The 23,545-nt window shown below is 35.0% G+C and overlaps 2 protein-coding genes across 2 annotated transcripts; one reads left to right on the top strand and one right to left on the bottom strand.

The window, feature by feature from the left end:
- Nucleotides 1-9,768: 9,768 nt before the first annotated feature.
- LOC142981601 (alpha-tocopherol transfer protein-like) lies at nucleotides 9,769-14,617 on the bottom strand. Its single transcript, XM_076127616.1, has 6 exons — nucleotides 14,409-14,617; nucleotides 13,683-13,839; nucleotides 12,527-12,644; nucleotides 11,338-11,469; nucleotides 10,566-10,779; nucleotides 9,769-10,128 (listed from the first exon to the last, which is right to left on the bottom strand). The coding sequence occupies exons 1-6, from the start codon at nucleotides 14,569-14,571 to the stop codon at nucleotides 9,974-9,976; spliced, it is 939 nt and encodes a 312-aa protein (XP_075983731.1). The 5' UTR covers nucleotides 14,572-14,617; the 3' UTR covers nucleotides 9,769-9,973.
- A 4,576-nt stretch (nucleotides 14,618-19,193) lies between these two features.
- On the top strand, nucleotides 19,194-23,495 carry LOC142981766 (alpha-tocopherol transfer protein-like). The gene is made up of 6 exons (XM_076127870.1): nucleotides 19,194-19,412; nucleotides 19,888-20,044; nucleotides 20,487-20,604; nucleotides 21,164-21,295; nucleotides 22,471-22,684; nucleotides 22,994-23,495. Exons 1-6 carry the CDS (start codon nucleotides 19,250-19,252, stop codon nucleotides 23,146-23,148), a joined length of 939 nt encoding a protein of 312 aa, XP_075983985.1. The 5' UTR covers nucleotides 19,194-19,249; the 3' UTR covers nucleotides 23,149-23,495.
- Nucleotides 23,496-23,545: the final 50 nt, after the last annotated feature.

The following is a 23,545-nucleotide window of genomic DNA, read 5'->3' as shown; positions in this document are numbered from 1 at the left end:
TTTATTTTATTTTATTTTATTTTATTTTATTTTATTTTATTTTATTTTATTTTATTTTATTTTATTTTATTTTATTTTATTTTATTTTATTTTATTTTATTTTATTTTATTTTATTTTATTTTATTTTATTTTATTTTATTTTATTTTATTTTATTTTATTTTATTTTTTCTTTAAAAACAGTTGACAGACTGAACCACCACTGCACCTATGTAAATATATTATGATAATAATTTTAAGCTTTAGTGTAAAGGTATATTACTCGGTTATAGCGCTTTAGGTGCTTAACATAATTCTGTAATCCCCATGGCTGTAAAAATGTTTCGAATGATACCTTATACATCTACTTGCCGTACAGAAGCCATATAAATATCTGATATAACGCTCAAGGCGCTATTAAAGACCTACGCAACTCTTTTATAGATGAGTAATACACTAGCCCTAAAAAAATCTGTTATAGAACCTAAGGCATTACAAAAAGCTTATTTACGCTCTTGAGCGCTATAAGCGCAACGCATAACTCCGTTTAAACTCCTTTATCTCCTAAAGTCCCCTTATACAGTTTACGGTGTTATAGAAGATTCCATTAACTCAGTTATACTTCCCTAGGCTGTCTAGCGATGCAATTACATGCTCATATATCACTATAAGTCATTAGTTTCCTACTAAACGGCTACTGTCCCGCCTAGCTGTTAAAGGGTTTTTTAAATAGCTAGTATACAACTTATAGAGAATTGTACAGCATTTGAACGACTCTTATGCAACTATCAGGCTGTATAACGACTGTATAAGCAGCTTGTGTGCTAGTTGGGAACATATTTCATAGAAATTTCCCAACCAAAAACAGTCCCAAAACAAGAAACATTAAAACATTCATCCTATAAAAACATGAACATAACAAAAGTACATCAAAGTCAAAAAATATAAATTAACGTCACCCCGTGAACAAGATGGCCGGCTGTAAAAGTTGTAATTGAGTGTTATATAACTTCTTAATACGGTTTTCGTGTAAGAAACGTTTTATTACTGTTGACTAATATTTGAATGAGAATGACAATCTTGGTTAGGTTTATTGCACAATAGGGTCATGAAAATTTGAAATACACAAAACAAATAGCTTTTTTACTAACTTCTGCCTGCGCCATCGTCTACGTGGCTTCATCCAGATTCAATCTATAGAGTATAACATACAATTTCACCAATTTCATTTAATTTCATTCATTTCTTAAAGATTTCCAATCATTTTGAGGCAACGAAATTTATTCAGTAGTTTTTGTGTGATAGTATCAAATGATACATTCATTTATCTCCAAAAGGTTAGCATTGATAATACTAAGTAATATCGAGTTTGCAAATGTTTGTCCGTCCGTGACGCGTTTACGACTATACTGATGTACTATATTTGACGAAATTCGCCATAGAAATAGTCCCATACCCGCAATGAAATAAACGTATTAATAGATAATGTCAGCTGGTCATAGAAAGTACTGTCACGGCTAAATATTTTTTTATAACAAATATACAAAAAAGTTTCACTGAACTCTAACCTCCTGACTTTCACAAAACACCTAGTACTAAGAATATCCAACTAAGACACGTGTCAAAACAATTACTTCACTCAAAGAAAATGCTTCAAGACGAATTTGTCTTAAGTTCAGCTCTCAGTGTGCTAAGTACAGGGTTCAAATAAATCCTGATCTTAAGTGTCAGTGAGTTTTTAAATCTTACGCCTTGTTTTGTAGGGGTTTCTTTAAACTTTCTCACTGTGAAGATTTTTAAATGTTAGAAGATTTTTGACTTAGTGTTTAGGTGCGAGGTTAAGGATATTTTTGTAATTATTTTTATAGTTAGAAACTTTAATGCGATGTGAGGAAAATTTGGATGAATTTTGTGTCAGTTCTGTTAACATAACTTACGTAGGTACTCACACAAAGAAAATATCAACGCTACTAAAATGTACTACCTAAAACAGTAAATTTTTAAGAAGTATTGTACTTCTATATTTTTTTCATTAAAGGAGCCTTACATAACCAAAATTATGTTCAAATATTTTAATAATATACTTAAATATTTTACAGGCATTTATTCCGAGAATAAATATTTCTCTGCTCTACTTTTATACGACCATATTAACTCGAACACGAATATATTTGATGTTGCATAATTATTAGGGCAAAGGTGGACAACTCGAGCCCACGTCATAATTACACACAGTTTATTTAGGACTGTTGAAACAAGAACAAAAAATACAAAACGTTTGACAATTATGCTCAAAGAGATGTTTTATTTTGCTTTTTTTGACGTTAAAGGGTGCAAAGTATTTAGTATTTGACAATTTATGACCATTACTAATTTAAGTTACCATAGAAATTCTATGGATAACTTCAGCATATGTATTTATAAGTCCCATTATCATTGATTACTTTTTTTTTCATTAAGAACATAGTGAAATTTGTTATACTTTCAACACGTCTGCATGTTTGGTGTCACAAAACACAATGTTTCCGTTAATTTCCAAACTAGTCATAGTATTTCATTGGCCTAGCTTTTCTGTCAAACTATGTTGGAGTCGGCTTCCGGTACATGGAGCGACTGAATCTTGCATAATAAGTTTTTGTTTGCACTTGATCTAAGTTTAGTTGGTTTTTGGATTTTAAAGAAACGAAAATTTTGAAAAGAAAGAAATATTAAAATGTAAGCCTACTCGGCTTACATTTTAATTCAAAAATAATTATTTTTGACTCGTAATGTGCATGTAAAATATCAAGAAATGACTACAGCTGTCATCATGATACGGCTAACATATTGGTCACTGAAGTGGAAGGATAATATTTATGTAAATCTGTACAAATGCAATATTTACTTTGTCATAAATCAATAATTGCTTTTACGCATTGCCGCTAATGATGACTTGGCGAATTGCAGTTAAATGGCAAGATGTGATGATTTAAAAAAAGCCTGGAATTCACCCCTATATTCCTCCGTTTTGTAATTTCTGGTCTCTGCCTAGTGCCTACCCCTAAAGAAGAAAGGCGTTCTGTGTATGTATATACTACATTCGTCCGTTGCTTCATATGGAAACCGAATTCACGATGTCCCTCGAACAAACAGGAGCGTGACGACAAAGTTAATTTAAAAACAAAATAAAATTAAATCCCAAATATCAATCATCTAACGCATATTTCGACTTGGTTATCAAACCTAGGGTCCCTTGATCATAAGCCACTCTTCAGCAAAACCGTTTAATTTTCTTAAGAAGTTTCTTAAAAAGTAAAAAAAGCTATGTAAAGTCGTGCTTCTTTACTTAAGGAATAAACATCATAAGATGGTTTTCTTCCGGCAGGTGGTAAAGTAAGTACCTGACGAAGGTGAAGAGTGGTACTTTTGACGTCAGGTGCAAGGGACTGTTTAATGGTTTATTTATAGTGGTACTTCTGATCCTACATAGGTAATGTGTGTTTTGAGAGATTTTTTATAGGAATTTTTGTTGTTGCCGAAAGTGCATGGAATTGAAAACTTATCATATAATATTATAATGCTGATTGTTGATGTAATGTAAAGAAAGTCTATTGCCATAATCCAAGCATAAATGCGAATAGGCTAGATACTGTAGTTGACCTTAAAGAAGAAATTAGCAAATGTAAAAATATCGAGCTTTTTTGTGTAGAGAAAATTGTTGTTTATTACAAGTTCATACATTTTATTACAAGTTCATACATACTATAATGCAAAAAGACTTTTTCCCCGACCTTATATACAGTTGCGTAGTTACCCACAAATAGTATTTATATTGCATCACCATCTTCTACTTCATCATAAGATTTACTTTAAACCCACATTACTAGATAATTTGCGTTAAAATATAACCGCCTTATAACATCTACATAGCAAAGCTCCTTCAAGAATAATACGAACAAGATTATGTAGAAAATGTATGAGTGAAGAGCACGTAAGACGCTAGTCCGTTCCCTAGTGGCTTGTCTGACGTAGGGAGGGAATACTTGGTCTATTCACTTAAGAATATTATAATTTTACTGTATTGGGAAATGTGGGCTCTTGGGTTTGGTATAACACAAACATTTGGATTGAAGTTATTTTAAGCTTTGAGTAAAAATAACAACAGTTTTTTTTTAAGCTATTGACAAACTAGTGTACGTCAAATTGATGGTCGCTATTCAGTACATTGCTGCTTTAACGTAACGTGGTAATCACTATAGTCTAAGGGAGACATTAATGTGTAATAATTAACAGCATAGTGGCTTTCAAATATTGTCCAACTGAAATACGTGATAGCCTCCCAGGATTTTAAATACGCACTTACAAATTTCATCTAAATTGATTAAGCTGCTTAACTTCAGAAGCCTAATAGACAACAATAAAAGTTTTTTTTTAAGTCACTTACTACACTATAAGATATAATATAAGCAAGTTAGCTTGCAATTACAGTCAACGAAACGCAATTACCTGTGCCGAAAAGTCAAGAAATGTTAACAGTTAGTACATGTTCGTGTATTAAATACATAACTGCGTTGATTATTTTGTATTATTAAATGTGTTACCTGTGTGATAATTTATACCAAATATTAATATGAAATTGCTTGCAACACAGTTTACTGATACCTCCAAAGTTAATATTTAACTTTGCCACTGTTATATTAAGCTTAAATAATGGCAAACAGATGATTTCCAAAAATAAAAGCTTTTCACTCACTCAATTAGTCGGTGGCTTTTCAAAGAGAGTGTACATTATAAATTCAATACGTTTAATGTGGAATCGAGTGGATCAGCATTATGGGATGTTAATGGGAACACTTTATAATTAAGTGATATTTTTCAAGCAGGGAAAAGCTCTTTAAAACTGTCATTATTTGTATAATAAACCTGTGAAATTAGTCACTAACAACCTTTGCATGACAATATAATAATATGTATTATGTTTTGCCTCTGTGTCCTGTGTCGGTTTTAAAACAGCCCTAGTTAAACCATTTTAGTAGTGGTAAATATAATATTAGGTAGACACGAGACAAAAATATAAACTTATACAACTTTAATGAGTTCTTAACCAAGTTAAGGCAAGAAGTATAAATTGAATAATTTCTTGCTTTTAAGCAAATAATCGTCATAAAAATCACAAATTTAAAACCAGCCAGGTACTCTTAAATTAATTAAAGGAAAATTTTCCCTTTTTGGATCTGTTACGAAAATATTTCATTCACATTTAAGGTAGTGAAAAATGCCTACAATTTTCCTTTCTGAGTGACCAAAACATCTACACAACATAGCCTCAACAAATTCATCGAAAGAAAGTCGGCGCAAAAACCAAAGTGAGATTACTTTTTTGATTAACTACGAAACGTTATTTCGAGAACTTGTGAATTGAGACGCGCGGTAGAGTGTGAGCCAAGGACAGTGGACCCTTAGTGGTAGTTTCATTCATTGTTACAACTGTCTATATAAGTAAGTGTATTAATAGTGTATACATATAATTTTCGGGCTAATGCTTTCTGTATCTAACAATCATATAATAACTCTATGACAATTTTTCGAATCTAGGATCTCTTTGTGGTCTAAATTGTGCCCGATATAATATTGTGTATTATGTTAGTGGTCACGCATTATATAAATTATATAAATATAAAGTGTTCAGTATAATAAGTCGCGAAAATTCGGGATAAACGGAAAATTTAATATTTATATAAGTAACTTACACATGGAAAATGAGAAGGGAATAAAACTTGCATACAATTTTGATAGTAATTCAATACCGATACAAAGAGGTATACTTCTTGTAGAACTTGGCTCAATTTTCACATTGTTGTTTCTTCTTAGATTTGTATTAACTGTTGAGTTCTCATTTGAAGTTGTATTAAGGTGTCTTACAATTTCACAAGTCCCTCGACTAATAGAGTTTATTTATATTAGTAACTTTAGAAACTTTATTTTTGTTCTTTTTGAAATATTTTATTTGTTATTCATAAAGGCTATTTTATACAGATGTTTGCTGTCTTAATGCTTGTCAATTATAACCTGAAATACTTGAGAGATGTGTGTGTAGAAAACTCTCTTTCCACCGTCCATAATGTTATATGGAAACAGCGAAGCTCCTACTAAATGCCGGGTACGTAACTTTAGACATTCAAACTCTTTGCACGACGTGAGAACCCGAGACTTCGAGGTCCACAGTCGTATAAACACTATCTCTGCACATACATAGGTATTTTTTTGAAATAAATCTATACGGTTTATTTCAAAATAGTCTAAATATTCAGTAGCTATATCAATGGAGAAGTAAATACCAAAAATTTAAATACTAATCTCTTTAAAACTATACATAAAATAAATAAATACAAAATAACAAAATAACTGATACATTTAGCGCTAAACACTGTGTACAATGGCGGAACGATAGTGGTTTATGTAAAAAGGAATGACCCAGTGCATTAGCGAAACGGATGTCTTCCTCGTTGTACCAGATGAGACCGGACTAGTGATGTTACACTTATCGATAGAATATTGTCGATAGAAACGATTATGACTAATTAATGTGTCTGTGTGTTTTTGTGAGCGTTTTGTTTAGTAAAGCTATAGTGTATATTAAAAATCGGAAACCTTAGATAGTATTTCTGTGATTTATTGTCAGGCTATTTCTTATTTTTTCTGTAAAACTAAACGTAACGGTCATTCGATAATTAATATACCAATGCAACAATTACATACTGGCAAAGCAATTAAAATTACTTATTGAAGTATGTTTTTAGTTCGTTAAGCCAACAACTCACGCCCAAGCCGATTTACAAACTAATCACAAATATAGAGTCCAAATAAAACTAAACTCTATCGATAAATACACCGCATTTAACCCCCATTCCTACAAAATGCCGTGCCAGTAGATTATTATCCCAGAGATTACCATTCCGAGACGAGACACTGAGCCAAAATACTAAAAAGAGTTGCAAATCTGCACAGTTGACTTCGGAATTACGTGAATGCTTTATTACATTGCTTTATACGTTTTAGAGAATGAGCAGAACTATTAGATGAAAGAAAATTAAATGTTTTGCTTCAATTACTTGTCCTTACGTAACAACTGAACAGGGTATCTTAATGCTAAATAAAATAAGTTCACCATGTCTTCTTAATTCATATCATCAATCCATTTTAATTATTTAACAATCTATGTATAATCGTGCACTCATGACGTTGTTTCTTTGTCCTTCTAAGTTTACGCAGCAGAACCCGTTTACTTAAAATTTAGCAGTATTATAGATGATATCCTCAGTAAGGGAAACATTTTTTTCAGTGAAAATAGCTTACACACACATTTACCTATTAGATATACAACTAAAAATAGAAGATGTAAAATTAAAAACCTATTATATTTACACCAACAATTCAACTAAAAAAAACCCACATCAAAAGGTAGTATAAAAAATAAAACAATTACCACCTTGATAGCAATGTAAAAATTCCATCGTTTTTAGAAGCAAAGGCTGAGAAATATGAACGCTTACTCAATTCTGTGGTAACTAGACAATTGGTGTTCATGAATTTTAAACAGACAATCTCTGAGACGAAGCGTTTTGAACACTTAATCTTCTTCAAGAAATAGTGGCAAAACAAGTAGTTAGAAAAGTGAAATTGTTACTTGGCTGTTGATTTTTTTGCGTATCATTTTAAACTAAACGTTGATAGTTTAAATATCGGAGATTGTATGAATCTGAGATGCTTTACAGGTGTAAACTTATTTGAGTATTTTTTTTATAAAGGTTTCGGAATGTATATTAATGTATTTTTTCAATGAAAATCGTCGTTTTCTCTATGAGTCGCCATACCTGATTAGAGAAAGTGATAGTTTTTCGGTATTTTATCAACCCTAATAAAAAAAGCACCTCAATAAACTGCAATTTCAACATTAATCCAAAAAACTACACCGCAAAGTCTTTTAACTTCTGAAAACTTATTCCTCTAACATTTTGTTATTTCTACTTTACTCCAAACAGGAAAAAATACTAAACACAAACTTATATTGTTTTTTCAACCTCAGTAGAATAGTTGGGAGTACAACGCCCCCTAGCGGTTTGTCGTATGCATATAAAAAGAGCTTTTATATATTGAATCAGAGAGTTGCTGACGGGGAATTGTCTTGTGACTAGTTTTAAAATTGAATGGTGTTGGAAAAGTTTATGTACCTATACGAAATAATGAATTGAAGTTTTATGACAATCTTCTCCGTGAGACTTGGCTCAAAGAATTTTCATTATTTATGAAAAAATCAATGAATTTACTAATTCATGTAATGCTAAAAGAAAATGCGAAATTAATGAAAGAATGATGAATGAATAGAAATCGATTGAAGTCGGTTGATGTTATTTGATCGACCTGAATCAGAGAGGGAGTGAGCTGGTAGTCCTTATTAAATAATAAAGTTTAAAATTGCATACAATGCCTGTAATAACATATTGTACTATAAAAAATATACATGGTTATTAGTTTTCGCAAGTGTCGTTACCTGGTAAATAAATAGGAGTTGTCTTATCAATAACTTGAATTACAGGTCCATAATTTAACAGGTCCAAATAAATTTAAATCTAGTTTTCAGTTAAGATTGAGTTATGCTTTATTAGAATTACGAAAAATTGCCAGTTTTCAAACATTCCAAATAGATATAACCCTTGTTCTAAGTTCCACAGCTGATTGTAATTCGGTGGGAACGGCAGCGCCTGTTTGTTTCCACTGCGCAATCAACGCATAACGACTGTTAATGTACTCGCGTAGTAGGTGCTTGTCTCTGCAGCTACATCATTGAATAGCGCATACTAGTGTATGTGCTTTGAAATTACTGAGTTATTTGTGTACTTGCAGCTAATATTAAAAGTGGTGTAGTTGAAAATTACAGAGTAGCTTGCTCATAATAACAGACTTTTATCCACGTACAAAAAACCGAATATGAATTGATCTCGAATAACATGAACATTCTGCTGTGGTTTTTATAAGTCGTAGTCGACCTATATATTATGAAGCTGTGTATAATGAAGGAAAATTAATTTTGATAAGGACTAAGATAAATAATCGACATAATCACACCTATTTCTCATAGGGGTTTGTAGAGACAACGATCCTTTCAAAATTCCCTTGCCTCATTGAGATTCATACAATTTGTCATACTAAGATAATCTAGTAAAATAAAATTTTGTATATTATATTAAACTTAATTAGGTAATAAAATGTATAACATACATTCAGAAAAACTTACCCTCAAGAAATATCAAAGAAACCTTCTGCATCATTACCTAAAAGTGGGTAAATAAAAGACAAATTAAAATGATATACTATACATACGTTCTTTATGCAGTTCTATGCACATTTTAGCACGAAACTTAAAATAATATTACTCGGACACATTTTTATCTCTAGGGAGTAAGAAAATACGTATAATATCGTCACCCTGGGGAGAATGTTATGCTTGCTTTATCCAGCTGCCTAGAGCATATCTTTTGAGAACAAGGACTTGCATACTTAATACGGGCTAAAATAGTAAGAATTAGGAGTATTCTGTTTGTAAGACTATGTCGTGAAAATTACTAAACAATTTTCAACAGAACTTTTCAGTTTTACAGCAGTTTTTTTTACTAACCATATATGATGGTTTCTGTTTTAGCTATTGTGTTACATTTTAGATCTTTTAATATAAAATTTACCTAAAAGCCTAAATTAAAAATACTTAATTTGTCGAATAAAAAAAATATTATCAAAACTTTAAATATTTATTATATCACAATAAGTATCCATAATTTCTAAATATAAAATCAACCTGTAAATTACCTCACACAACATTCTTATAAGTAGTTCTTACGTCGACAACACTGCGTACAAAAAACCTCAGTACTAAAACTGTTTTACACAACCCCAATCGATTTAACAGCATCATAGTTTTCAATTCATTTTCAAAGGATTATCCAAGTCTTATATTGAAACTAGTCTACGCATAAAGTCTTGAAAGATCCAGGCATTCCAGAATATTCTTCGTTAAATTTCCCTGGTAGTCGGCAGGCTTCGTCCGTGGTCGCTGCTTCCATAATCTTCAATTTAGCTATATGCTCGTCCGTGCATAGTTGTTTGAAATTCAGATCTGAAAACGATAATGAGCAAATATTATTACAATTGCATTTAGTCCAAATCAGCACTAGCATATTATTTATGAACAGTTCCTCAGATTGTTGGTTTTTTTGACCTTATACCTAAAAACTTATGACTGTGTATTCTAATTTTGTACTCTGCATTGTCTTGTTGCTCATAATTGCGCATGCTGTGTGCATCTTAAAATATTGTACATTTGATTGTACTTATGAAATAAATTAAGTGGGTGAATTAATGTAAGTTCTAAAATAGATCTAAAAAAAATATTTCAGAGTTTTTAATTTTCGAAATACCGATTGATCTGCAAGTCTATAAGAAGCGTCTATCCAGGAGTAGTATCACACAAATAAATCATCAGTATCGTGAGTCAATTGAAACTAAACTCAAAATATAGCAGGGTTTTTTTTAAATCCAAAAAATCACTTTTACCAGTAATTTCTTTAATCGGTCTTTCAGTTCCACCTAGTTCTTGAGGCAGCTGATCTTTCGGTACATATTGATGAAGGCTCTCAACATTATTATGAACCATGAGTCTTTCCTTCAGTTTCGTCGAAAGACCTTGTTTGAATAACATGAGTAGTGTGTCAAAGAGCTTAGAGCCACTTATCATGTGCAGTCTTCTAATTCTTTGGCCCATAGCTTCCTGAAAAGAATAATAGAGATTCAGAAATATGTTTGAAATTGTTACTTTTATAACTGACTAAAATATTTGAATATCAATGTATTGATAAATGTGTTTCTTCTTTAAAGAAACAGCGGTCGTTAAGTAAAGAGTTAAAGTCCTTGGCGAAAACAATTAAGTTTATACGGTTGTTTTTTGTGGGCATTATATTTTTAAGTTTATTACCAAACCATTACTATACTCGGGCCATTTCAAACGTGCGAACTAAGTCATGCCATTTTGTCGGAGTCTCTCGCTCGCACTTACAAATTGTCACATTCCTATGATTATTTTTATTATGACGTAGTTCGCACGTTTGTAACGGCCTGAGTATAGTAAGACTACTGGGACCTGTTCTATATCGTATTTAGTTTATACATAACTTTTACATTATCAATATTTTTCGTCCAGGATATTTAGGTATCAGAACCCAACCTAACCTAACCCCTCCCTCATTACCTTAGCCCAGCAGTGGGACAGTAATGGGTTAAATTTATTATTTATAATATTCATATGATACCGAATGTAAAGTATACTTACAATAAGTAAAGTGAGAGCCTTATGTACAACAATAGGATTCAACTCTTTGATGGTGCCCATAGTCACGTTTCTTGAGTCTACTATTATTTCATAGCCGTGGCAGTAGTCGTTGCACAACATATAATGGCCAAACTGAAATAGAAAATAAGTATTAGGAAACTTTTGGATTTATTTTAAAACATCGCACCTGTGTAACAGGTACGATGTTTTAAAATAAATAATAATGGTGTAAGCAGAGATGTATGAACCAAAGTTTCACAATTTACAATGCTAGTCCTGTGTGATAGGGAGCGAGCCTATTTTCATCATCCACCGGGTAAGTTACAAAACTCTTGGCTACTATTGAGAATATTCCAATACAAATTAGAGAAGCCTAATAGCACTTTGCCCGATATGACATGATGTGCACCCACTGCACACACTACCAGCTAGCGCAAGATTTACAGCGGCAGGCAGGTAATATTATTAGAGGCCCGCATAGATTGTTTTTAATGAAAAACGTCTATGTCCTTCCCCAGAATTTAATTTGTCACTATACTAAATATTATCTGAATTGAACATCAATCGCAATATTTATACGGGAGCCGTTGTCATAAGCTTGTTTTAAAATAAAGCTCTTAAAAGGCTTATAGTTCAGGCCTGTCAATTAGACTCTCAAGTAATCGGATTAGAATTTGGCAATGAATAGAAGTCTTAAAGTCATTCCCTCTTATTCATAAAAATAAAGTGTTTTGTTTCTTTCACTCCTTAGCGAAATGAAAGAGAGAAAACATATTTTAGTAGTTGTTTAACTGAAATAGGTTTATAGTGTGTTTATGAATAAGAGGGATTGACTATAACAAAATTTTTAAGTTGCTTTTATAGCACCTATCATCTTAGCACAAGGGACGCTAAATTGTGGGTCCCGGCTGTTATTTTCGAAGATTTTTGACAGTCGTTAACAGTAGACAGAAGCTTAAAAATCTGACAACCAGTCTTACCGAAGGGTATCCTGTTATAACCAAGGTAACTAGGTTGTAGAGGTCAGACAGGCAGTCGCTCCATGTGAAACACTACTAATGTATATAGCTGCATCCGGTGAGACTGGAAGCCGAATCCGACATAGTTTTGGAAGACTAAGCTAATATATATAATATTGTAGGAGTCCACATTTGGTCCATATTAGGACAACAATTAATCTAATTCTTACCACTAAAAGATATCTGTAGTAGTGAATTAACTTGAAGTCGTTGTCATCTTGTCCGTTGATATGAGTGATGAGCAGTCGATAATTATCTTTTGTCGGCTTTGGCATTACACAGGTGTTCCTAAAACAATAACATTTAGTTATACCTTTATCGGGTCTTCGTCTTATCGTACGGTTAGTGGTCAACCTAATGGCAAAGTTGTTCAAGCCGCCCGAAGGCCTTTCACGTGGCTTAACGACTATTAACTTAATTGACAACAATCGAGACGACTCCTAAGCTCGGAGATGCACAATTCAAATACCACTATGCGGTTACCCATTAATGGAATGACCGCGCTAAGGTTTGCTTAAACCAGAAATCGTTTACAGACCGGTGAGTGCAACGTGCAAAGTTCAAAATGAGACCCTTGACCACTAGTGTGGAAAGAATAGATTGAATAATTACTTAATTTTTAAACAATGCATTTAACAATTTCCATTCCAAAAAAATAGTCACGCATAAGTAATCATGGTCAAAGTTCTTTACTAATAACTATTGTAACTAATTGATTTTGATTGGAAATTATCTGTCGATGAGTTTTTGACGTAAACAAAACGATTTAAATGAATCATTAGTCCGTCTCGGTCCAAACGTGTTTACGAATTTGTTTGTTGTTTTGATTTCAAAAGCTTCAGTACAAAGTCCAATTCATAGACCACTTAAGCATTTGCCCGCGACTTTGTCTGCATTGAAACATTTCCCGAAATAAAAAGTCCTATGCTATCGGTTACAACAAGTTGTAAACTTTAAGGATGGTTTATTGTTATTATTTTTATCCGTTTATTTCTCAAAAAATTACTAGATAAGCAAGACCTGCAAGACATGGCAAAACTACTCCACGGATTTTGATGATGTACAGAGACTTTAGTAACTTTTAACTCATTATTTCTTATTATTATGAGCCAGTATAGTCCCACTGCCAGGCAAAGGCCTTCCCCATTATCATAGGTCTCCTGCAAACGATCTCTGGTGGTCTGTATCCCTTCTAGGTTGTAGGAGTTAAGCTCGTCTTATAGAATATTGTTTCTTCTGGGAAATCTTTTCATGCGAATGAAACCGCAGGAAGAACATTGTTTCAGGGCAATAGGATGATTTTTATAAATAAATACAAACACTTACGACACGTTAAATAAAGGTTTGAATTCATTCTTCACGTCGAAATTCTGTAAGAACTCCGGCATCAAATTAGTGCAAGTGCAGAGTCTGTCGAAGCGTTGTTTTGTTCTCTCGATGGATCCCTTGTTGTAGATCAACCAGCGCTCCAAGTATTCTGGATCTGTCAATTGAAAAAAAGTATTTATTTAGGTTTTTGCTAAAACAAGCCACATAAGTACGAAATGGTCTATAATTAGAAATACCCTAGACCCTTATGCCTCGTTCTACCACTTTTGGATAAGTATAATATGTGTCGTAGAAACAAAAAGTTGTGCTTTACCATATAGCATTACCGATGAAGATACAGTCATAGCATACACTCATGAGCTTCGATACTATTTCGATATTGCTATCCAGAGAACTAATATTAGTCAGCTTCATAAAAGAATATCTAGGAAGTGAATGAACTGTATACTTTAGCGATAAGTATATCTTTCATGCTCTGGTTAATCTATATAATAATTAAAACCACCCTGTCACATGCCTTTCCTAACTTAAATAACGGGCACTTTCTGTGCAGCTGTCTATGAAAACACTTTTTTCTAGATGTACCAACCACAAAACACAAGCGTTAGCTAAAACTAACGATCTGGCTAAAAATACTTTTTAAGACAAAACGTTCTAGACACACATAACTTTCCCCAGCAGTGACACCTGTGTCTAACCTAAATAATTAAAAAACGAACTCACCAAACTCCTTAACCCTGAAATGACTCTGCTTCTTAATCCATTCCGACAACTGCTGAACATCCTGTTTCAACTTGTTCACATCTCCATACCCGAGTGCTTTCCGAACATTTTGCAATTGATTCACATTAAACTCTAATATCGGGTTTGGTTTTATTTCCTCCATAGTAACTTTGTTGACTGATATCAATCGACTGGCCGCCCGGAAAAGTGCAATACGCTTAAATAGTTAACGTTAATAGATATTATGATTTACGACGCGTGGCGAATCTTTAGGTGCGTACACATAAAGATCGGTTCATATCTGACGGAACATACGTCGTATGAAAATGTATAGAAAAACACAGGATACTACAGGATTTTTAGGTGTTAATAACGGAATAATTCATTCCAGGCGTTAAGGTGATTAAGGTGTTCGCCTCGATTCTAACATTGCGTCATGAGGTCGTGGGTTCGATTTTCACACAAATCAGACAAACTAATCATAAAAGTTCATGTTATCAGACAACTAGTGTACGTCAAATTGATAGTAAACATTCGGTACATTACTGCTTTAACTTAACATGTTATTTACAATAATCTAAGATAGAAAGTAATGTACAGCAAAAAAACTTTCAAATAATTATCAACTGAGATACATAATTGCTGCCCTGGGTCCTATTTTTTAAATCATAATTTCTACATCGATAAATAGTTCCGTGCAAACGAAGTCACAGATCGAATCTAGCAGATAAAAATGGATAAGTTTCAAAATGTCATGTGTCTGGATATTTTTAGTCTTAACTGACCAGTTTAATCTAACATTAATATTCAACTGATGCTTTGTCAAAAACAGGTTGATCTAATCTAAAATTATTGCGGATATTTTGAAACATTTTTGAATGCCAATTATAAATTTTAATCATCATTTTTTGTTTACTTGTTTATCTGTCTCGAATGAATAACATTCTTAAATTGTTATATCTATTTTTAAATTCACTATTTGCAAATAAGAATTTTGAATACAAATACACTATCTATTTGTAAATTTTCTTACATAAGTGAATAATTGATGTTATCTTGTAAGAAACCCACTACCCAGAACACAATAAATTGTGAACCAAAACGTATTATTTAGTCAATACAACTTCTAAGACGTCAACTCAGAAAGTTAAAAATATAGTTGCTTACGAAATCAAAAATAGTATTAAAAATAATCTTGTCGTTGTTGTTTATCATATAATACGATTATAGCCAATGTGGTTGGACAAGTTAGTAAAAAGCCTTGGCATGCATGAAAAAGTATTTTCTGAGATTTTCTGTAAAGAATTCCTCTTATATTGCCCGGAGTCAGGAAGTTGAGCTACCAGAGTGTTGCACTGTTGGCCAGTTTCAATGAAATTGACCAACGTAGGGTATTGGCTGGCTATGACATTAGTATGTGTAGACAGGTGATCGATCGTCCTATAAAAAAGATGGATTTTGTGTATTTTATTATATGCAAGGTTCAACCAAGGTATATAAAACCCTCGACAAGTAGTTGACTATAAAGTATTAAAAGTCATCATCATCTCAGCCGGGAATCGTCCACTGCTGGACAAAGGCCTCCCCCATCGAGCGCCAATAGGACCGGTCCTGGGCCGCCCTCATCCATCGGACTCCGGCAACCCTTACCAGGTCGTCGGTCCATCTTGTGGGGGGCCTGCCAACACTACGTTTCCCGGTTCGTGGTCGCCACTCAAGAACCTTTCTGCCCCAACGGCCGTCGGTTCTGCGAGCTATGTGCCCTGCCCACTGCCACTTGAGGTTCGCAACTCTTAGGGCTATATCGGTTACTTTGGTTCTCCTGCGGATCTCCTCATTTCTGATTCGATCTCGCAGGGAAACTCCGAGCATAGCCCTCTCCATTGCCCTCTGGGTGACTTTGAGCCTTCTGATAAGGCCCATAGTGAGCGACCACGTTTCACCGCCATAGGTCATCACTGGCAACACACACTGGTCAAAGACTTTCGTCTTGAGACACTGCGGTAATTCGGACGAGAAGATGTGTCGGAGCCTCCCGAACGCTGCCCAGCCGAGTTGGATTCGACGAGTGACCTCTTTCTCGAAGTTGGACCTACCTAACTGGACAGTTTGTCCTAGGTAGACGTAATCGTCAACAACTTCGAGTGTAGCGTCGCCGATCTTGACAGGGGTGGGTCTGACATGGTGGTTCGACATGATTTTTGTCTTGTCCATGTTCATTTTGAGACCCACTTGTTGAGATACGCTACTGAGGTCATCGAGCATTGCGCCTAGGTCTTCCATGGTCTCAGCCATGACTACGATATCGTCGGCAAATCGAAGGTGAGTCAAATACTCGCCATTGACGTTGATGCCGAGTCCTCTCCAATCCAGAAGCTTGAAGACGTCTTCCAGTGCAGCGGTGAACAGTTTCGGAGATATTACATCTCCCTGTCTCACGCCACGCCGCAGCTGGATAGGTTTCGAGTTCTGGTCTTGAAGGCGGACTGACATGGTGGCGTTTTCGCATAAGCACTTCAACACTTCGATGTACCGATAGTCAATTTGGCACCTCTGGAGAGACTGTAGCACTGCCCAGGTCTCGATCGAATCGAAGGCTTTCTCATAGTCCACAAACGCTAAACATAGGGGCCGGTTATACTCTCGGACTTCAGTATAACCTGCCGCAGCGTATGTATGTGGTCTATGGTACTAAAGCCTTTTCGGAAACCGGCTTGTTCGTGAGGCTGGAAGTCATCGAACCTGTTAGCGAGACGATTCGTAATAACTCTCGAGAACAGCTTGTAGACGTGACTCAGGAGCGAGATGGGCCTATAGTTCTTCAAAAGAGCTTTATCGCCCTTTTTAAAGAACAGCACCACCACGCTCCTGTGCCATGCCTTAGGCGTGGTACCCTCGTGGATGACAGAATTAAACAGTTTTCGGAGAGCTTCTAATATCGGCTGTCCGCCCGCTTTTAGAAGCTCTGCTGTTATTCCGTCATCACCTGGAGCCTTGTTGTTCTTGAGCTGTCTGAGAGCCATACTAATCTCGCGCAGGTCGATGTCCGGGATATCTTCGGTATAGTGTCGGGTTAGTGCGGCTCTTGGATCTGTTGCCGCACTGCAAACAGGTGATCGTGTGGACGTGTATAACTGTCCGTAGAACTTCTCTACCTCACCCATGAGCTCAGCTCCGGAAGATATGATCCTGCCGTCCTCGGTCTTCAGTTTGGTCAGCCGGCTTTGCCCAATGGACAGATCCCTGGTAAACACCTTAGAGCCCCTGTTTCGCTCAATAGCCTCTTCAACACATTTGGTGTTGAATTGGCGTATATCGCGTTTCAGGGACTTTGAGATCTGTCGGTTGAGCCGCCGGCAGACTGTCACGTCACCGGAGGACTGCAGAACCATCCTACGTCGTTCTTCCATGAGCTGTAGGGTAGGGTCTGAGAGTTTTTTAGTTCTTTTTGGATGCTGGGTCTTAAAGAACTTGGACCCAGTCATCTGGACAGTTTCCACGAGCCTGTTGCTATAATCATCCACATCTACGCACTCACCTAAGCACTCGAAGCGGTTACGTAGTTCGAGTTGAAAGCTCTCGGGGTTTTGAATATGAGCAGGTGCCGGTCGGAGCGTGGACTTCATCAGTCGTGACCGTTCGAGCGCTATGTTTAGATTCAATGTGCCTCTTACCATTCGGTGATCGCTCCCGGTTTTCACCGCATTGATCACAGAGACATCATTGAATATGCGCCGTTTGGTCGACATGATGAAGTCGATCTCATTTTAAAAGTAATTTGTCTGAATGCAATGATCCTTGAACGACGGAATCAATAAAATTTATGGATGCTTAATATTTTCCTCGTTAAGTTAGGTCTTAAAACGTAACGTCTAGCGCTGTTTTTCAACTATTTTATAAATAGTAGTATTCTTTGTTTGTAATAATATATTCTCCGATTACTTAAATGTCTCAACTAAATCGAAAAACGGTTTGCTTATTTAAAGGGTGTACCAGTTTTGTTTGGTTTGGTTGAAAGAAATGAATCTGGGGTACATAAAGGGGTCGTAATAATGAGAAAATAATATAAAGCTCATAAACTCGGGTTCTTCAGGTTTCAAGTAAGGTAATGACAAATTTTGATCAACGCCATCTGTTGTTTTTTGTAGACATCGACAGATAATCATCGATTTACAACATAGTAAATCAACAACTAGTTTTATATTTTGCTACTAGATGGCTCTACCGCACTATTGTTGTTAAATCAATTTCATTGTTTACTATCTCACTACAGCTAGGCAAGGGTCTCCTTCAGGAATGAGGTTTGGCCTTTAGGCCACCACGCCAGAGAAGTGCAAGTTGGAGATTTTATATTCCTCCAAGAACTATTTTAAAGAATTCTCAACTATGTCATACTTCACCACGATGTTTATTTTCATCGACAGAATAAGTTATCATATCGAAAAGTCATTGGTATGTGTCACCTTAGGTTTGATGAGCCCTCGATTATTTTTTTAGATGACGAATGCTAAAGTCTCTTAGCTATTCACTGTTTTAAATAAAATTGCGAGTCGTTTTATGGCATAATCTGATGTCCGCAATACCCTAATTGCATTTACAAATTATGCATGCACACCTACGTCTGTCTAGTGAATGCTAAAACTTTTATTTATTTTCTCATTATCATCATGCCAAAACGACCTTCAGAAAAACATATTTTTAACAATACTGTGAATATTTGACGCAGTACTCATAAATTTTAAGTCATTCTAGACAGTACTATTATTATAGGTACAGACACAAAAAATAAAATCATTGTTTCGAGTGCAAATTGGTCATACGGAATTAATACATTAGGTAGTATGGATGCAATTAAATCGACTCCTATATTAAAATATAATGAAAATCATTTGGCAAATGTTCGTAAAGCTGTCGGTTATGAAGATGTCAACAGATTGAAACAGGACATTGAACAGTTTGAGGACTGGATACAGAAACAGAATCATTTCAGGGTCAAGGAGTTTGGTGAGTGTTTACTTTTAATAAGACCTGAGGATGTACCGAAGTGGATATGTCATTGTATGGCCACGTTTTGTTTATATTTATTTACATTATCTACACAAGTTGTCCTGCGTCATCTTCTATTTCAACTGCATTAAAGTCCATTTTTGAAAAAAAAAATATTGATCCCAAGTCTTCAACTACATTCGCCCAGAGCATCAAGATTGATTAAAGGTTTAATCGATAAAGCTTGACTTGCCAAAATTTACACGGACTTATGCTTTAGAACTATAAGTAAGGATGTCTTAATTGATAGGTCGCACGACTAAAGCCAAATGACCCGGCGACAAACCTCGAGATACTTCTAAAAGCTATTCCGATGCAGAAATCCTACAGCTCTTAGCTCGAACCATTATATTTTGATCATTATTTGCGGACACTACAGCCTAAACAGGGGCAAAAGGAACTAAAGAATTAAATCTATTTTTAATTTCTGCAGATAGAGAGTACCTGGAACGATTACTGATCTACAGTAAGGGATCAATCGAACGAGCAAAGAAGAAACTGGACAAACTATGCACATGCACCAACTTAATGCCAGAATATTTGCAACATTTTGACATCAAAAATGAATTTGATCATCTTTTTAAAGTTGCGTGAGTTGATTTCTTTATTTTTTCTGAACATATTATTTTATTCGTACAGGGTGAAAAAATGATGAGACATAGAGGGAAACTCCTCAAATATGGAATATATTTAAATTCTTTGAAGGGAAACATGCTTTTACAAAGATTTTTGATAAATACATACAAGGAATTTATCAAATTGCTATTAAAAAAGAACTAGCAATAATTTAAAAATAAATTCAACTCACTTTTTTATTTCGTCAATCAATCGGTCATTAATGAAAAAAAAATCCTTCAAGCATAATATCTTAAGACATAATTAAAAACACCATGAACTTCTGCGTTTTATACTGACGGACCTTGCTTGTTGAAGGGACCGCGCCCGTAGATTCCCTCTTTGTCCCATATTTTATCTATCAAAAACACAAAAAAAATATTATTTATATTTTTATGCATTCATTTCTATTTTTAGACACACCTGTATGTTACCAAGGCCGACAGCTGATAACTATCGTGTGATATTTATCGTGGCTACTGGAGAAGATGACAAAGAATATCAGCTAATACAGTTCTACAGATACATTATTGTTGTAAGGTTTCTATTATTTTTTATCTCAATTATATATAACTCAAAGGCTGACTGACTGACATAGTGATTTATAAACGCTCAGTCAAAACCACTGGACGGGCTCAAATTTGGCATACAGGTTTTTGGATTTTAATCAATTTCACCCCCTAGGGAATAAAATAGTGGATGAAAGTTTGTATGCAAAATTCTGCCCTAAGCCACAAATCACGCAGACGAGTTGCAGGCAAAAGCTAGATCAATCATGGTTTCATCTCTTAAGAGGTATTTAGAAATTCAGGTATCACGTTCATGCACATGCTCCTAACTCAATATATTTTCAGAATCATGCATTAGCAAATTTACTACCATTAGGATTTTTAAACTCAACATCAGTTTGGACGACATAGCTAAATATTTGAAAATAAAGCAAAGTTATTGAAAAAAGTAGTGTCCTCAAATGGCGATCATATAATATCATTTCAAGCGATGAACAGAATTCCAAGAGTCCTCATTCCGAGAGTCCTTTGCCTAGCAGTGTGAGTGTGTGACGTAATTGCCTTAATTTTTAATTGTCATTTCAGTTGTCTCATTACCTAGTAACGAACGACTACTGTCAAGGGTTCGAGATCGTGTCTGATTTAAGCAACCTGCCGCTAAACATTATTGTCAGGTTCAATCCCCTGGTTATACATAGAGCCTTTATGGTGCTCACGGTAAGTTAATTATGTCAAATTTCTTTATGTCCACAATCCTGTACTTATGTATAATACTTGTTTATTTCAACTGCCTGTGGTACAGGATTATATCTTAAAACAGGCCCCCTGGCTTTATGTGTACTATGAAATCAATTATTAGACGTTATTGCATTGAATTCTTATTTATTTTGCATAAATTGATTGATTGACCGCCTAATTGTCTCGGTAGAGTAGCGACTGCCGTGCAGAAGTCTCGGGCTCGAATCCCGTGTCGGGTTAGATCTGATTTTTTCCGTCAAAAAATATCTGCTGTCACCTCTCCAAGCCTGGGAGTGCACGTAAACCTTTTGGTCCTTGCGCCTGACCTGTCACTGATTGTGTCAATTTAGCCGTCCTACTGAGCCTTGAATGAAATGGAATAGAGAGTGTAGTTGTATATTGTCCACACAGTTGGACACTATAATAAAGTTCTGCACAGTTTCCTGATTTCATAGAAAGTCACCGGTGAAGTTCATCATCGGCCAGGAAGACAATATTATTATTGAACTATATTGTATTATAACAAACAGTCTGCAAGTGGCACGATTATTTGTAAAATAAATAGCATCATCTAAACACGTGTCAGTAGTTTCGGTTCGTAGACTCCTTTATGACGTCACCAAACTAAAAATAAATAAATCTTTTAGTACTTTGCATTACTATTATCACATTTGCATACATTAGCGCTACTTATTTGGCCACTTTGTGTAGTCTAGGCTAAAATACCTACCCACATGCAAATATGAAAATAATATAGTCTAAGTTCCGCTACACTACGCTACGCTGACTGCCTCCGTAGCGTAATGGTTGAGGTGGCCACGCCAATTCCATTGCGTCGAGAGGTCGTGCGTTCGATTCCCACATGGAGCAATTATTTCAATTATCCACAAATAATTGTGTCGGGTCTGGTCGTGCTTTGTGTCCGTTGTTTGTATGTTTGCAAAAGTCCACGCGACACGAGAGCAATTCTTAATGAGGGAGTAGTCTTATTTAAAAAAAGAAAAAAAGAAAGACACTCCGCTCTGCCAAGCTCTTCCCTGGAAACGCATCCTTAAAAAGAGATGGCCTTATACATATGTATGCTATATTACTGTCTCTTTCTCAGGGCAGACTTTGAATTACTTTAACAGTTAACTTTTCTTTCTAATATTCAGGAGTGCTTAGGCCAAAGAACGAAAAAAATCCATCTATTCGGATGCTTCAAGTTTTTCGAAATTGTACTAAATATAGTAAAACGAGGTCTGTCTGCAAAACTTCAAGAAAGAATCGTCATACATGCGGATGCTGAATCGTTGTACCATTACATTCCGAGGGAACAGCTGCCGAAAGATTTTGGAGGTGATGAGATGAGTGTAAAGGAATTGGCAGGTGAGATATATTTATAATTAAAAATAAATAAATTCACAATCATGGTACCCATTGTTTGGCACGGCTTTCCTTCTAGAATGATAGATGGGCTAGCTCTTAAGTCCGTCATGCTGACTAGTGCATGCTGGATACTTTGTCTTTAACTCCCAGGCTGCAAAATTTTTCAAGGATGGCCACCCTCAAAGTGAAGCTTTTGAAGAAACGTAAAATCACACTTGGCCTAGAACTTGACCTATGCCTTATAATAAAACAGCATTGGGTTTATTTAACGCTGTACTTCATTATAATAAACTAATCTTTTGTTTCCAGAAAGGAACTTTCAAGAGCTAAGTTCCGAAGAACACATAGCAAGAGTGAAGTTTATGGAACAAGTGACAACGGATGAATCACGCCGGTTGACTTGTCAATTCAATGAAGAATATTCTGGCATGCCAGGATCTTTCAAGTCTTTGTGCGTGGACTGAAAACTGGAAATTGGAACTGGAGTGAATTAATGAATGTAATTGAGGTGTGTGATTTTTGGTGTACACGACATTTTGGGAGAGAGCCTGGTCCGGAATAAATAAAAAAATAAATAAATATCATTGGACAAGTCACACACAGTCATTTGATTCCAAGCTAAGCAATTCTTGTACTATGGTAACCAAATAACGAATAAACATACTAATATACTTCTAAATACGTACTTATATAATTATGTAGATAAATTAACAACCAGGCTCAGAACAGATAGTCGTGCTCATTACACAAATGTTGTTCGGTTCTGGATTCGAACCTAATCACAACTGGTGTATACAAAATAAGTTTTAACGCAATAAAGCGTTAGTTTTTTAACCTGCCCCATTGTCGAGCATGATTGTT

Source organism: Anticarsia gemmatalis, chromosome 20 (assembly GCF_050436995.1).
Source record: "Anticarsia gemmatalis isolate Benzon Research Colony breed Stoneville strain chromosome 20, ilAntGemm2 primary, whole genome shotgun sequence".
In the NCBI taxonomy this organism is placed as follows: Eukaryota; Metazoa; Arthropoda; class Insecta; order Lepidoptera; family Erebidae; genus Anticarsia; species Anticarsia gemmatalis.
This window is presented reverse-complemented; position numbering and strand designations above follow the sequence as displayed.

Bases quoted from the DNA above. Each gene is read 5' to 3' on its own strand.
- LOC142981601 (XM_076127616.1), bottom strand. From the start codon at position 14,571: ATGGAGGAAATAAAACCAAACCCGATATTAGAGTTTAATGTGAATCAA. The intron at 10,780-11,337 runs GTAAGTATACTT...TATTCTTTTCAG, and splicing joins AGGCTCTCACTTTACTTATT to GAAGCTATGGGCCAAAGAAT. The intron at 10,129-10,565 runs GTAAAAGTGATT...TATCGTTTTCAG, and splicing joins ACCGATTAAAGAAATTACTG to ATCTGAATTTCAAACAACTA.
- LOC142981766 (XM_076127870.1), top strand. From the start codon at position 19,250: ATGGATGCAATTAAATCGACTCCTATATTAAAATATAATGAAAATCAT. The intron at 19,413-19,887 runs GTGAGTGTTTAC...TAATTTCTGCAG, and splicing joins TTTCAGGGTCAAGGAGTTTG to ATAGAGAGTACCTGGAACGA. The intron at 21,296-22,470 runs GTAAGTTAATTA...TCTAATATTCAG, and splicing joins GAGCCTTTATGGTGCTCACG to GAGTGCTTAGGCCAAAGAAC.